At 43.7% G+C, this 14,123-nt stretch overlaps 1 protein-coding gene across 5 annotated transcripts in view; it reads right to left on the bottom strand.

Annotated features, from left to right (window-relative positions):
• Positions 1-14,123, bottom strand: part of heatr5a (HEAT repeat containing 5a) — a 344,658-nt gene that overhangs the window by 5,220 nt on the left and 325,315 nt on the right. For all 5 annotated transcript variants that reach the window (XM_072488316.1, XM_072488279.1, XM_072488289.1 and 2 more), the window contains one exon: positions 9,515-9,739. In XM_072488316.1, coding sequence (XP_072344417.1) covers positions 9,515-9,739 — 225 coding nt within the window. The remainder of the gene's footprint in view (positions 1-9,514; positions 9,740-14,123) is intronic.

Below are 14,123 nucleotides of genomic sequence, written 5' to 3' on the forward strand. Positions count from 1 at the left end.
CCACAGCTGGAGTATTGTGTGTAATTCTGGTCATCGTATTACATGAAGGATGTGATTGCACTGGAGGGTTGCAGAGGCGATTCACCAGGATGTTGCCTGGGAATTAACATTTATGTTATGCAGAGAGGTTGGATAGGCTTGGGTTGTTTTTGCTGGAGCAGAGAAGATTGACGGGCGACCTGATCGAGGTGTACAAGATTCTGAGGCGCATGGACAGGGTGGATAGGGAGCAGCTGTTCCCCTTAGTTGAAGGGTCAGTTACGAGGGGACAAAGTTCAAGGTGAGGGACAGGAGGTTTAGGGGGGATGAGAGGAAAAACCTTTTTACCCAGAGGGTGGTGACGGTCTGGAATGCACTGCCTGGGACGGTGGTAGAGGTGGGTTGCCTCACATCCGTTAAAAAGTACCTGGATGAGTACTTGGCACATCATAACATTCAAGGCGATGGGTCACGTGCTGGCAAATGGGATTAGGTAGGCAGGTCAAGGTTGGTGCAGACTCGATGGGCCTCTTCTGCACTGTATTATTCTGTGATCTGGGTGGGGGTAGTGCGGAGTGGTAGGAAAGATACTTAATCTTTGGCACAAGGAAGACCCTTCACCTATGTATGACTAATATATTATTCATATGAGAGAATGTTTGGTGACAATGAATCTGGCCAAATTCTGCCCCACACTGGATCTGTTTCACCCCGTCAACAACAATAAAACAAATATGTATGGGCATAGTTCAATGGCCACTGAGGTGGTTAAGGAGAAAAATAGAAGACTGCACTTAATCAAGTTTGACAGCCTCCTTTCCTGGATTCCCATGGACCAACTCAACATCTAGTCTGAGAGCAGAAGCAGGATTTCATGGCTTAGGTAGAGAATGGAAACTGGAGGAAAGATCTCAAAGATCTGTGTAACAAGCAAAAGGCAAAGAAATCTACAGATTACAACAATGCAGCAACAGAAGGAGAAAGAGAAAACAATACATAATTTAACAACACGTTTGTAAAAATAGAGAATTAAATAAAATGGAAACAATTTGTTGTTGCTATGTGACAACTTGGTGCATTTGTCAATCAGAGACACAAACAGGAAAAGGAGGTACCAGTCAAAAATACTCAATGGTAAGGATACAAAGTAAGCCTGGTAACTTAGACAACAGTCCCTTCATGCATTAATTTACAACCCAAATATTAAGACGTAGGAAGCCAGATAAAAGAGGTTAACAAGTTAACTGTAAATTTGATTTATTAAAATAGTTGGAGATCTGGGCTGGGAATCCAAATCTTTTGATAAACTCCCAAGAAATGCCCTGGGGCTTTAATGTGTTGAGTGCCTTTCGGATCAATCTTCCTTTAATAATTGTACAAAATCAGTTGCAGCAGAATGACTAGGTCAGTGATATTAACTAGCCCCAAAATCTTCCTTCCCAACTGTACCCCTACTCGCTGTCTCACCTGTCCTCAGCTTGCCAATTCGCCCTCCTGAATCCTTGCTGTGAACAAGGGTTTGGGAGAGGGACATAGAGGAGTTTGCCTGGAGGTGTCATGGAGGGAATCAGTGAGTGGGCCACAAGATAGACAAATTCTGACATAGCTTTGGGCTCCGCAAGTGAATTTCAGCTGTTTAATCTGATTAATCATGTCAGGCTTGGCCCGTGTCCATTAATTTTCTGTCGTGGGGGAATCTACCAGTTCTTTGCTTGTGGGCTAGAATTGCAGTAAACCTCATTTAGGGATCATGTGCGTGGCCTTAATGCAGTCAATGGACTGTTGTGCGGCTATGCAGCTTAGAAGGAACAGTAATCACAAGTCCAGCATTTATTGTCCTTTCCCGCCTGCATTTGAGAAGGTGGTAGTTAATAGCTTTATGATATAATTGCAGTCCTTGTCGTGAAGGTGTATCCACAGTGCTATTATGGAACCATGAAGTAATATATATTTCCAAGTCGGAGTGGTATGTGATGCAAGTGGTGAAGTTCCATACACCTGCTGCCCTGTTCATCTAGGTCACAGGCTTGAAACAAAAGGAGGCTTGGTGAGTTTAATAGAACATAGAACTGCACAGCACCGTACAGGCCCTTCGGCCCCTGATGTTGTGCCGAACTAGTCTGAAACTAAGATCAAATCAACCTACTCCCAATCATTCTAGTGCACTCCATATGCCTATCCAATAACCGCTTGAAAGTTCCAAAAGTGTCCGACTCTACTACCATAGCTGGGAGTGTGTTCCATGCCCCAACCACTCTCCGAGTAAAGAACCTACCTCTGACATCTCTCCTATATCTTCCACCATGAACCTTATAGTTATGCCGCCTTGTAACAGCTACATCCTCCTGAGGAAAATGTCGCTGAAAGTCCACTCTATCTATCCCTCTCATCATCTTCTACACCTCAATTAAGTCACCTCTCATCCTCCTTCGCTTCAATGAGAAAAGCCCTAGCTCCCTTAACCTTTCCTCATAAGACCTACCCTCCAGTCCAGGCAGCATCCTGGTAAATCTCCTTTGCACCCTTAATGCTTCCACATCCTTCCTATAATGAGGTGACCAGAACTGCACACAATACTCCAAATGTGGTCTAACCAAGGTCTTGTACAGTTGCAGCATAACTTCACGGCTCTTAAACTCAATCCCCCTGTCAATAAATGCTAACACACGATAGGCTTTCTTCACGGCTCTATCCACTTGGGTGGCAACTTTCAGAGATCTATGGACATGAACTCCGAGATCTCTCTGCTCCTCCACATTCTTCAGAACCCTGCCGTTAACCATGTAATCCGCATTCAAATTTGTCCTACCAAAATGAATCACCTCACACTTATCAGGGTTAAACTCCATCTGCCACTTTTCAGTCCAGCTCTGCACCCTATCAATGTCTCTTTGCAGCCTACGACAGCCCTCCACATTATCCACTACTCCACCAATCTTGGTGTCATCAGCAAATTTACTAACCCAACCTTCAACTCCATCATCCAAGTCATTGATAAAAATCACAAATAGCAGAGGACCCAGCACTGATCCCTGTGGTACACCGCTGGTGACTGGGCTCCAGGACGAAAATTTACCATCTACCACCACCCTCTGTCTTCTATGTGATAGCCAGTTACTGATCCAATCAGCCAAATTTCCCTCGATGCCATGCCTCCTTACTTTCTGCATGAGCCAACCGTGGGGCACCTTATCTATGTACTTAGTTACCTCCTCAAAGAATACAATCAAACTTGTGAGGCAAGACTTACCCCTCACAAATCCGTGCTGACTATCCTGGATTAAGCTATATCTTTCCAAATGATCATAATCCTATCCCTCAGGACCCTTTCCAATAATTTACCTATGACCGAAGTGAGGCGAACCAGCCTATAATTCCCAGGGTTATACCTATTCCCTTTCTTGAACAAGGGGACAACATTCGCCTCTCTCCAGTCTTCTGGCACTATTCCTGTAGACAGTGAGGACATAAAATCAAAGCCAACGACTCTGCAATCTCATCCCTCGCTTCCCAAAGAATCCTAGGATATATCCCATCAGGCCCAGGGGACTTATCTATCCTTAGGCTTCTCAAAATTTTTAACACATCTTCCTTCTCAAAATTTCTAAAACATCTTCCATCCGAATATCTACCTCCTCCAGCCTACCAGGCTGTATTGCACTATCCTCCTCAACAACATGGCCCCTCTCCTTTGTGAACAGTGAAGAAAAGTATTCATTTAGGGCTTCTATCTTCAGACTCCATGCACACGTTCCCACTACTGTCCTTGACCAGCCCTAACTTCACCTTGGTCATTCTTTTATTCCTCACATAAGTGTAAAAAGCCTTGGGGTTATCCTTGATCCTACCCGCCAAGGGCTTCACAGGCCCTTCCTAGCTCTCCTGAGCCGTTTCTTGAGCTCCTTCCTATCTTGTATCCCTCAAGTGCCCTAACTGAACCTTGTTTTCTCGTCCTTACATAAGCTCCCTTCCTCTTGACAAGACATTCAACCTCTTTTGTAAACCATCCTTCACTCACTCGACCATTTCCTCTCTCTCTGCCTGACAGGGATATACATATCAAGGACACACAGTATTTGCTCCTTGAACATGCTCCACATCTCAATTGTGCCTATCCCTGACAGTTCCTGTTTCCATCTTATGCTCCCAAATTCTTGCCTAATCGCTTTGTAATTACCCTTCCCCAGTTAGAAACATTGCCCTGCCGTATGTTCCTATCCATCTCCATTGCTATAGTGAAAGTCACCGAATTGTGGTCACTATCTCCAAAGTGCTCTCCCACAACCAAATCTAACACTTGGTTCATTACCCAGTACCAAATCCAATGTGGCCCCGCCTCTTGTTGGTCTATCCCCATATTGTGAGAGGAAACCCTCCTGCACACACTGGATAAAAACAGCCACATCCAAACTATTCGAATTATAGTGGTTCCAATCAATATTTGGAAAGTTAAAGTCACCCATGACAAGTACCCTGTGCTACAGCACCTATCCAAAATCTGCAATGCAATCTTTTCCTCCACATCTCTGTTACTGTTTGAGGGCCTATAGAAAACTCCTAACAAAGTGACCGCTCCTTTCCTATTTCTAACTTCAGCCCACACTACCTCAGTAGACAGATCCTCCTCAAACTGCCTTTCTGCAGCTATTATACTATCCTTGATTAACAATGCTACTCCTCCACCTCTTTTACCACCTTCCCTAATCTTACTGAAACATCTAAACCCCGGAACAACCATTCCTGCCCCTGTTCTATCCACATCTCCGTAATGGCCACAACATCATAGTCCCAGGTACCAATCCATGCTTCAAGCTCACCACTTTTCGTTAGAGAGAAGAAGGTTAAGAGGAGACTTAATAGAGGCATACAAAATGATCAGGGGGTTAGATAGGGTGGACAGTGAGAGCCTTCTCCCGTGGATGGAAATGGCTAGCACGAGGGGACATAGCCTTAAACTGAGGGGTAATAGATATAGGACAGAGGTCAGAGGTAGGTTCTTTACGCAAAGAGTGGTGAGGCCGTGGAATGCCCTACCTGCAATAGTAGCGAACTCGCCAACATTGAGGGCATTTAAAAGTTTATTGGATAAGCATATGGATGATAATGGCATAGTGTAGGTTAGATGGCTTTTGTTTTTTTGACTTCCCATGTCGGTGCAACATTGTGGGCCGAATGGCCTGTACTGCGCTGTATCGTTCTATGTTCTATGTAACCTTATTCCTGATGCTCCTCGCATTGAAGTTGCTGGAATGCATCACACTGCTGCCACTGTGAACTGGTGGTGGAGGAAGTGAATGTTTGAAGTGGTGTGTGGGGTGCAACTTTTGAAGGTTGCTTTGTGCTGGAATGTGACAAGCTTTTCAAGTGTTGCTGGAACCACACTCGTCCAGGTAAGTTCGGAGTATTCCAGCACACCAAATTTGTGCCTTCAGGGATGGTGGATAAGCCTTGGGAAGCTGCTCGCCACAAAACTCCCTCCCTTTGACCCGCTGTTGTAGCCACCATATTTACTGGCTGGCCCAGTTAGCTTTCTGGTTAGTATTCATCCACAGGATGTTGATGGTGGAGGATTCAGCAATGGGAATGTCATGAGTGTTATGAGAATATGGTTAGGCCCTCTGTTATTGGAGATAGTCATTGCCTGACATTTGTGTGGCACAAATGTTACTTGCCACTTATCAGTCCATGCCTGCATGCTGTCCAGGTCTTGCTGCATATGGGCACACACTGCTTTATTATCCAAGTTAGGAATCAGACTGAAATATTCAATCGAATTTAGAGTACCCAATTCTTTATTTTTCCAATTAAGGGGCAATTTAGCATGGCCAATTCATCTACCCTGCACATCTTTGGGTTGTGGGGCTGAAACCTATGCAAACACGGGAAGAATGTGCAAACTCCATACAGACAGTTACCGGAGGCTGGGATCGAACATGGGTCCTCTGCGCTGTGAGACAGCAGCGCTAACCACTGTGCCACCGTTGTCCTCGCTCAGATTCTGCTTCTTGGGAGAAGTACTCTTGCAACGCAGGCCATTGTTCCAGAAATTTATCTGGCGCTCTTTCCAAGGACAATCATTTCGTGCAAACATATTTGAGTATTTGATGATTTTGTCGATTGCAATGTCTATATTTCCTTGAACGCTTTGTGGCGTTTGCTAGGCTTCATAAGGTACAAGCAAGTTCACTGGAGAGAATGGCAACTGACGTGCCCCTTTCTCTGCAGCCAGATAAAGGTGGTGGCATGGACATCCAAGAATGAAAATCATAGAATCCCTCCAGTGCAGGAGGCCATTTGGCCCATCAAGTCTGCACCAACCCTCTGAAAGAGCTCCCTACATATGCCCCTTTCCTATCCCCACCTAACCTGTACATCCCTGGACACTATGGGGTAATTTAGCATGGCCAATCCACCAAACCTGCACATCTTTGGACTGTGTGAGGAAACTAGAGCACCCGGTGGAAACCCACGCTGACATGGGGAAGAAATGCAAACACTACACAGACAGTCACTCGAGGCTGGAATTGAACCCAGGTCCCTGGCGCTGTTAGGCAGCAGTGCTAACCATTGTGCCATTGTGTTGCACAAATATTTGGGGGGGGTTTTCTCCACAAAGGGAGCAACACTATTGTGGGCTCCCATCATCACTGCTACATTGCAGAAAAGCATATCATGTTTTTCGAAGGAATGTTGTTTTCCTTAAGAACATTGTCCAGAAGTTGGAAAATGTTTTTGCCGCTTGATCTCTATCGTTGTCAATATTTCATTTAAACAAAATAAATTTAGAGTACCCAATTCTTTTTTTTCCAATTAAGGGGCAATTTAGCGTGGCCAATCCACCTATCCTGCACATCTGTGTGCTGTGGGGGTGAGACCCACGCAGACACGGGGAGAATGTGCAAACTCCACATGGACAGTGAACCGGGGCCAGGGTCGGACCTGGGTCCTCGGCGCCGTGAGGCAGCAAGGCTAACCATTGCGCCACCGTGCCGCCCTTTGTTGTTGCTATTTCAAACAGCATACTGATTACCCTGTCCACATCTACGTCAAAGAACTGAATGAGAGAATGGAACAGAGAAGACGACAAACTACTTTTCGCAGTGGGTCATTAAATGATTTCAAGAAGGAGATATGATGTGGAGATGCTGGCGTTGGAGAGGGGTGAGCACGGTAAGACGTCTTACAACACCAGGTTGAAGTCCAACAGGTTTGTTTCGATGTCACTAGGTTTCAGAGCGCTGCTTCATCATCAGGTGAGTGAAGAGGTGGGTTTCTCAACCACATATATAGACAAAGTCAATGTTGCAAGACGATACTTCGATTGTGAGTCTTTGCAGGTAATTAAGTCTTTACAAGTCCAGACAGAGCGACTGGAAAGAGGGATAATCACAGGTTAAAAGGTGTGTGAATTGTTTCAAGCCAGGACAGTTGATAAGATTTTGCGATCCCAGACCAGATGGTGGGGTTGAATGCAATGCGGCATGAATCCAAGGTCCCGGTTGAGGCCGTACTCATGCATGCGGAACTTGGCTATAAGTTTCTGCTCGACGACTCTGCGTTGTTGCGTGTCCTGAAGGCCGCCTTGGAGAACCTGGGTTACCCGAAGATCAGAGGCTGCTGAAGTGTTCCCCGACTGGAAGGGGACATTCCTGCCTGGCAATTGTCGCGCGATGTCCGTTCATCCGTTGTTGCAGCGTCTGCATGGAGATAGATATATTTCTGATAAAAACAGATTAAAGGGATATGGGGAACAGGTAGGGAGCTGGATTTGAGACCAGAAAGAGATCAGCCATGATCTGATTGAATGGCAGGGCAGACTTGAAGGATTGAATTACTTACTTCTGCTCCTAATTCCTATGTTCCTGCACACCACGGTCAGAACTCCCATATGGAGAATGGTGTTTGCCTGATTTTCTCAAGGATGTCACCTTTCATCTATTGGCCTAGAGTCTTGGCAATTGCTGTTGTCTTGGTCCGGTGTGATGCAAGCTTACAAGCAATCGAACTGTCCGGAAATATCACTTTCACAAGATCAGTAAAATGATTGGCAGCAGAAAACGCTTAATGAGGAAATGTGTCAAAGTTTCTGCTCTTATCTGACCCAGAGCCGGGATCGAACCTGGGACCGCGGCGCTGTGAGGCAGCAATGCTAACCACTGTCCCACCATGCTGCCCTGAAGTTTCTGCTCTTATGACTAAGTAGTCTTTCTGTGTGCTTTCCGAAACTTGTGCCGCAGCATGATGTTTCTTGAATCGCATATGTGCCTCTATGTTCTTTGCTCCTCCATTAGTGATGCTGAAGTCCGAAGAGCAGGCGTTAAATTGTGCAGTGTATTCATCCTTTCTTGATTGAACAATAAAGTACCATCTTGATGTATAGTCCTTCTTGAAAGTCTGTTTTCTAGATTTAGCACTAGATGACGAAGTCATGATCGCTACTTAACATTTCATGGATTTTCTTCCTCTCAACAACCTACCTCCCCATGAACTTATTCATTTTGATGATGGTTGTTTATGGTGGTTGTAAATAATGCGGCACTATCTTTCCCCCCCACTGGGTTGCTGTAATAATAATAATGTTTATTAGTGTCAAAAGTAGCCTTACATTAACACTGCAATAAAGTATCTCCCAGATTCTGTATTTCAACATGACAAATTGCATTTCCGTATTCTAATTGATTTTCCGTACAAAATACGGAAAATCCGTACTAGTTGGCAGCTCTGCGTCAAACTTTGTTTGATAATGTGCCTGTGAAGAATCTTGGGATATTTTATAAATATTTTTATTCGGATTCTCATTTTATATAATACACAATAGTGCAAAATATGAGAGTAAAACCAATGTACAAACATAAAACCCCGAAACATAGCTGATCCCCTCCCACAGCCTAACCCCTCCCCCTGCCCCCCTTTTTACATATTGTTTTCTACTGGTTATTTACATTTGCATTGTTACTTAAATCTACAAGAAGCATAAGTAACAAGAGATATATTAAGAGTGTTTAGTGCAAACTAGAGTGCAAGCTGGGAATTAACATAGTTTGTTGCCAATACCCGGAGAACAAATGTGCAGGTTTTGAGGGCGGGCGGGCGGGGGGGGGGGGTTTACTTTAGGCCCCTGGTGGTTGGGTACCCAACCTCTTTGTCCTACTATTGTGTGTGGCTTGCTGGTATTGAAACATACCAGGGGCCTGCTTGCGGTTCCCCCAGGACCCCCTTCCTGTTATTGTTCTGAACATCCTTCCTGGGCTGTCCTTCCTTCCCCTGCAGCCTTTTGGCCCCTCTGCCTGACTTCCCCTGTATTCTGGATGGTATCTCTTGGGATATTTTATGATATTTAAGTTAGCAAATAAATGCAAGCTCTAGTATTCCTATGAAACATTGAGACGTTTTTATATATTATTGACACTATACACCCCACATTCTTGCTGCTGACAGTCATTAAACAACAGTTTCCCCACCTGAGCAAATGGTAATTTTCTTGCCAGCTATACAAGATATAGTTATTATATAGAGGAGTTAAAAATTCAGTTACCTGGATTCCAAAATTCCAAAATTGTTGCAAGAGCACTGCGGAGAAGCCTGGTCCATGCAACACGGCTTTTCTCTGCTCTAGCCATAGGAGAGGAGACAACAGCCTTCAGTGCCTGCAGTGCTGCTCCAACTGCTAAAGACATACAACCATCATGCTTCGTTCCCGCAGTTTCTTTAAGGACTCCTGTGATAAGGTAAAGGACAGTAGGAAGAATAGAAATGCTCCCTGTAAAAACAAAAATATTGGAGCCTTTTCAATGAAATGAAAAATGAGTGCAAAATCAAATTTTTAATATACCTTCAAAAAGATGATAACGCTTGCATTATTTTTGAGGACCATACTTCTCTTCAATACTCTCATTGCCCTGCAATATTTTGCTCAAAGGAAAAATGTTGGGGACCTGATCCAGGTTTCTAGCAATACTGTTCTTACTCTGAGAAGGTACGTAAGCATAATCTGGAAGAATTCCTTAGATTATTGGTACTATTGTGGACAAGATTAGCCACCAATAACCTTGAAAAAGTAAAGAAAGAAATTACTTTTGAAGCGTGGCCACTGCTATACAAACAAACATGGCTCAAAATTAGAGCAAGGTTCCACATGCAATAAAAAAAAAAAATATCAACATAATGACCAAATCATCTGTTTTGGTGATACTGGCATAAGGATAAATGCTGGCCAGAGATGAAGAATTCCTCTGCTCTTCGAACGGTGTCACTGGATCTTTTGCATCTATTAAAAAGATGCTTAGTGCCTCTGTTTAACTCCACTTTCAAAAGACGGCATAATTCTGGCAATGCAATACTGCAATACTCAAGGCTGCAATACGGTGTTAGCCTAGATGATAGGCTCAGATTCTCCAAGCGGGGCTCAAATCTAAACTTCTGACTCGAAGTAGAAATAACCTCTGAACCAAGTGGTCGCCAACAAGGAAGAGCTGGACCTCCTTTCATAAGCTTACATTTGTGAACCCACTCCCTCTTTAACAAAGCAGCCCATGAAGTGTTTAAAAAATAGATTCCAGGCAGCACGGTGGCACAGTGCTTAGCACTGCTGTCTCAGGCCACCGAGGTCCCAGGTTTAATGCCGGCTCTGGGTCACTGTTCGTGTGGAGTTTGCACATTCTCCCCGTGTTTGCATGGGTTTTGCCCCCACAACCCAAAGATATGCAGGGTCGGTGGATTGGCCACACTAAATTGCCCCTTTATTGGAGAAAATGAATTGGATACTCTAAATTAATTAAAAAAACAATTAGATTCCACTTTACATTAATTGAGTTTATCCATTAAAAGACCATTAAACAAATGGAGTGCAATTACACATTAACTTCTTGATGGCAAGGTTGGCAAGATCAGTTTATAGCACAGTGGGCTAAACAGCTGGCTTGTAATGCAGAACAATGCCAGCGATTCAATTACCGTAGCGGCCTCCCGAACAGGTGCTGGAATGTGGCGACAAGGGGCTTTTCACAGTAACTTCATTGAAGCCTGCTCGTGACAATAAGCGATTATTATTTGTTATTATTATTATAACCTAAGTTACAAGGTTATCATCTTTCTGAATTACTCCATTTGTTGACCAACTGCAGAAGGGACTTTAGTTGACGGATTAGCCGCCTTAATACTCTGCATTCATTTTAACCGGCTGCTTGAACTCTGGTACGGCCGCATTTGGAGTATTGCGTACAGTTCTGGTCACCGCATTATAGGAAGGACGTGGTATGGAGGGAAAATCTTATGAGGAAAGGCTGATGGATTTGAGGTTGATTTCGTTAGAGAGAAGAAGGTTAAGAGGAGACTTAATAGAGGCATACAAAATGATCAGGGGGTTAGATAGGGTGGACAGTGAGAGCCTTCTCCCGCGGATGGAAATGGCTGGCACGAGGGGGCACAGCTTTAAACTGAGGGGTAATAGATATAGGACAGAGGTCAGAGGTAGGTTCTTTACACAAAGAGTGGTGAGGCCGTGGAATGCCCTACCTGCAACAGTAGTGAACTCGCCAACATTGAGGGCATTTAAAACTTTATTGGATAAGCATATGGATGATAATGGCATAGTGTAGGTTAGATGGCTTTTGTTTCGGTGCAACATCGTGGGCCGAAGGGCCTGTACTGCGCTGTATCGTTCTATATGTTCTATATGTTGACTATATTTCATGGAAATAGGCACTTGGCAAAGCATGATGGATATTTAGCCTTATTTTTTTAGTCAAGAGGTTCTGTATGAAACAGTCAGAAGGCCATACAATGTAAACAAGCAAATAGCTGCTCACTGTTTTGCTGACAGCAGACAATTATTATTTTTCTTAGGCGAGGAACTCAAGGCCTGCTCGTTTTTTCTGTCTTTTTGCTAATCTGAAGAATGCATTTTTTCCGAGATATAGCTTACTGTAACATATAAATTGCTTGCCTTACCTCTGTAGAGGGGGGACATTTGGAATGACTTTGGTCTATCTAATCCCCCCCACGAACTTTGTGTTAAATAAAGGACCTTTCGCGAAAACTCTAAGTGCTGACTATTATTTTCTTCAACAATTGGCATAGTCATTGCAGTTTCCCTAATTTAACGGGACGCGAACCCCAAAACGATTCTCTAAACAGGACTCTCGCAGCTGAAAGAGAGAGAACCACAGCGCGACCCCAGCTGAAAGGGGGTCTGCTGTTCGGCAGCCTTAATTACTGGCCAGTGACTCATGCAAGGAGAGTTATCTTAATTAATAAATTAATGATAGCTGCATGAGAAGAAAAAAGGTGCCTTCGAGACTAAATTTTTTAAAAAGACTTCGAGGTTCGTGAAAGAATCAACCCCGGTGTGCCCTCCCGATAGTATTTGTAAATGATTTCCGCGGTCGTTGTTATTGTTATGTATATGTTCTCAAGTATTTTGCAGAAGGAACGATGAGCAATAAACTCGACGCCCCCTCACAGGTCGTCCCAAAGCCTCAGTAAAGACATCCGGAGCGAGAAAGAAGGTGAACTCCTTGAAGAAGACAGATAAGGGAGTCAAAATGAGTAAGAAAATGAAAAGAAACAATCGTAAAGCAACGGAATGAGGTAGGAAAACCTATATGCCCTGCTTAATTCATCCGCAACGCAGCATTTGTTTTGCTGAATATCAACAAAACATGTTTTGACTGAAAACAGAAAATGCTGGACAATTTCAACAGTTTGACAGCATCTGTGGAAAGAGGAGCAAATGTTTCGAGCCTGGATGACTCTTTTTCAAAGCATGTTCTGACCCAGTTTGTTTTGGACAATTAAGTATTTTGAAGGTATATTTTATAGAACGCCAGGAGCATGTTGCTAATCATGCAGAGGTGAGGGGGGGGGGGGCACTGAACTGAGCATGATAAGATTTGCAGGAATAGTCCACAGAAGTGCAAATAACTGGATGTACATTTTTTAGTTTGTTACAAAAAATATTCTTGAAGCTCTTGGACTTCCACCATGGTCGCTAACTATTAAAAATTGTTACTATAGGTTAAGTCATACTCCACTGGAAGGGATAGTTGTTCCTTTGAAGACTTGGATTTCAGTTTTAAAATCGCTGGAAAAATACACCTTGTGTGAAAAATCATAAAATAAATGAAACATCTGATCAATACAAACTAATATATCTTGTGGTGATTATAACCAATCATTGATTTTCTTATTTTCAGCTGGCTCTGTTGGAAGGCAAGATAACATGGCACACCATCAAACATCAATAATTCAACAGAATTCATTCAGGAGGCATGACTGCTGAAAATGACAATGTAATCCATGCAATATTCTCATCAGGCTCACATCACAAAGATAAAACATCTTTAACTTAATTCTCACATATAATCCCTCTTTGTCCTTACTGGTCATCAGATACCCATTACATAATTCCTGGTTCTGATAATCATTTGGTGATGGTCAAATATTCCAATGCTCCTATGTAAAGACAGCAAAGTTAGGGGAAGCACCAAGCAACTAATTTATCTGCAATTCCACAGTGCATATTTCAGGAGATAAGTAAGAGATCAAGAATTAAATATACATTGGCGGCGTCCTGCTATTTGCCTAAGATTTTGGACATGCAAGAAATCAAATCTGTTGAGGATGGGGTTGCTACAAATGTTGCAGCTCCTGACAGCTGAAGAGTTCAGTCGGTGTGAAGCAGGTTCTGTTGCGGATTGTTATTGGGGTTGGTGTCAATTGCCATCCTGTGTAACCACTTATCGCCATAATAGCACATGTTGGCCCACAGGTCAGCCATTTTACGGTCATCAACGAGTGTCTTCCAGGTTCGGAAATTGATGTTTATGGCCTTAATTCCATACTTGCAAGTATCCTTGAAGCAGAGCTTTGGGTGTTGTGGTAGTGCGGCCCCCATGGACCACTGATCGGCTCGGGGCCAATCACACGGTAGCGCGTGAATCTTGGTCAGCAGGAAATTTGTGCGGGGGTCCTGGGAACAGGACACTGGACAGTGTAAGACCTGTTGTATAGTGATCTGGGCCTGTTACTTAACCGCCTTTGCCTTTCATCAATAAATCCCTTTGTTAACTAATGGAAGCCTCCAGCATATGTCTCAAGGTATCACATTGGAGAGAGGAGGTAAATGTTTTTAGTAGCAGTCGACA

The sequence above is a fragment of the Scyliorhinus torazame genome, chromosome 2 (genome assembly GCF_047496885.1).
Source record: "Scyliorhinus torazame isolate Kashiwa2021f chromosome 2, sScyTor2.1, whole genome shotgun sequence".
NCBI lineage: Eukaryota > Metazoa > Chordata > Chondrichthyes > Carcharhiniformes > Scyliorhinidae > Scyliorhinus > Scyliorhinus torazame.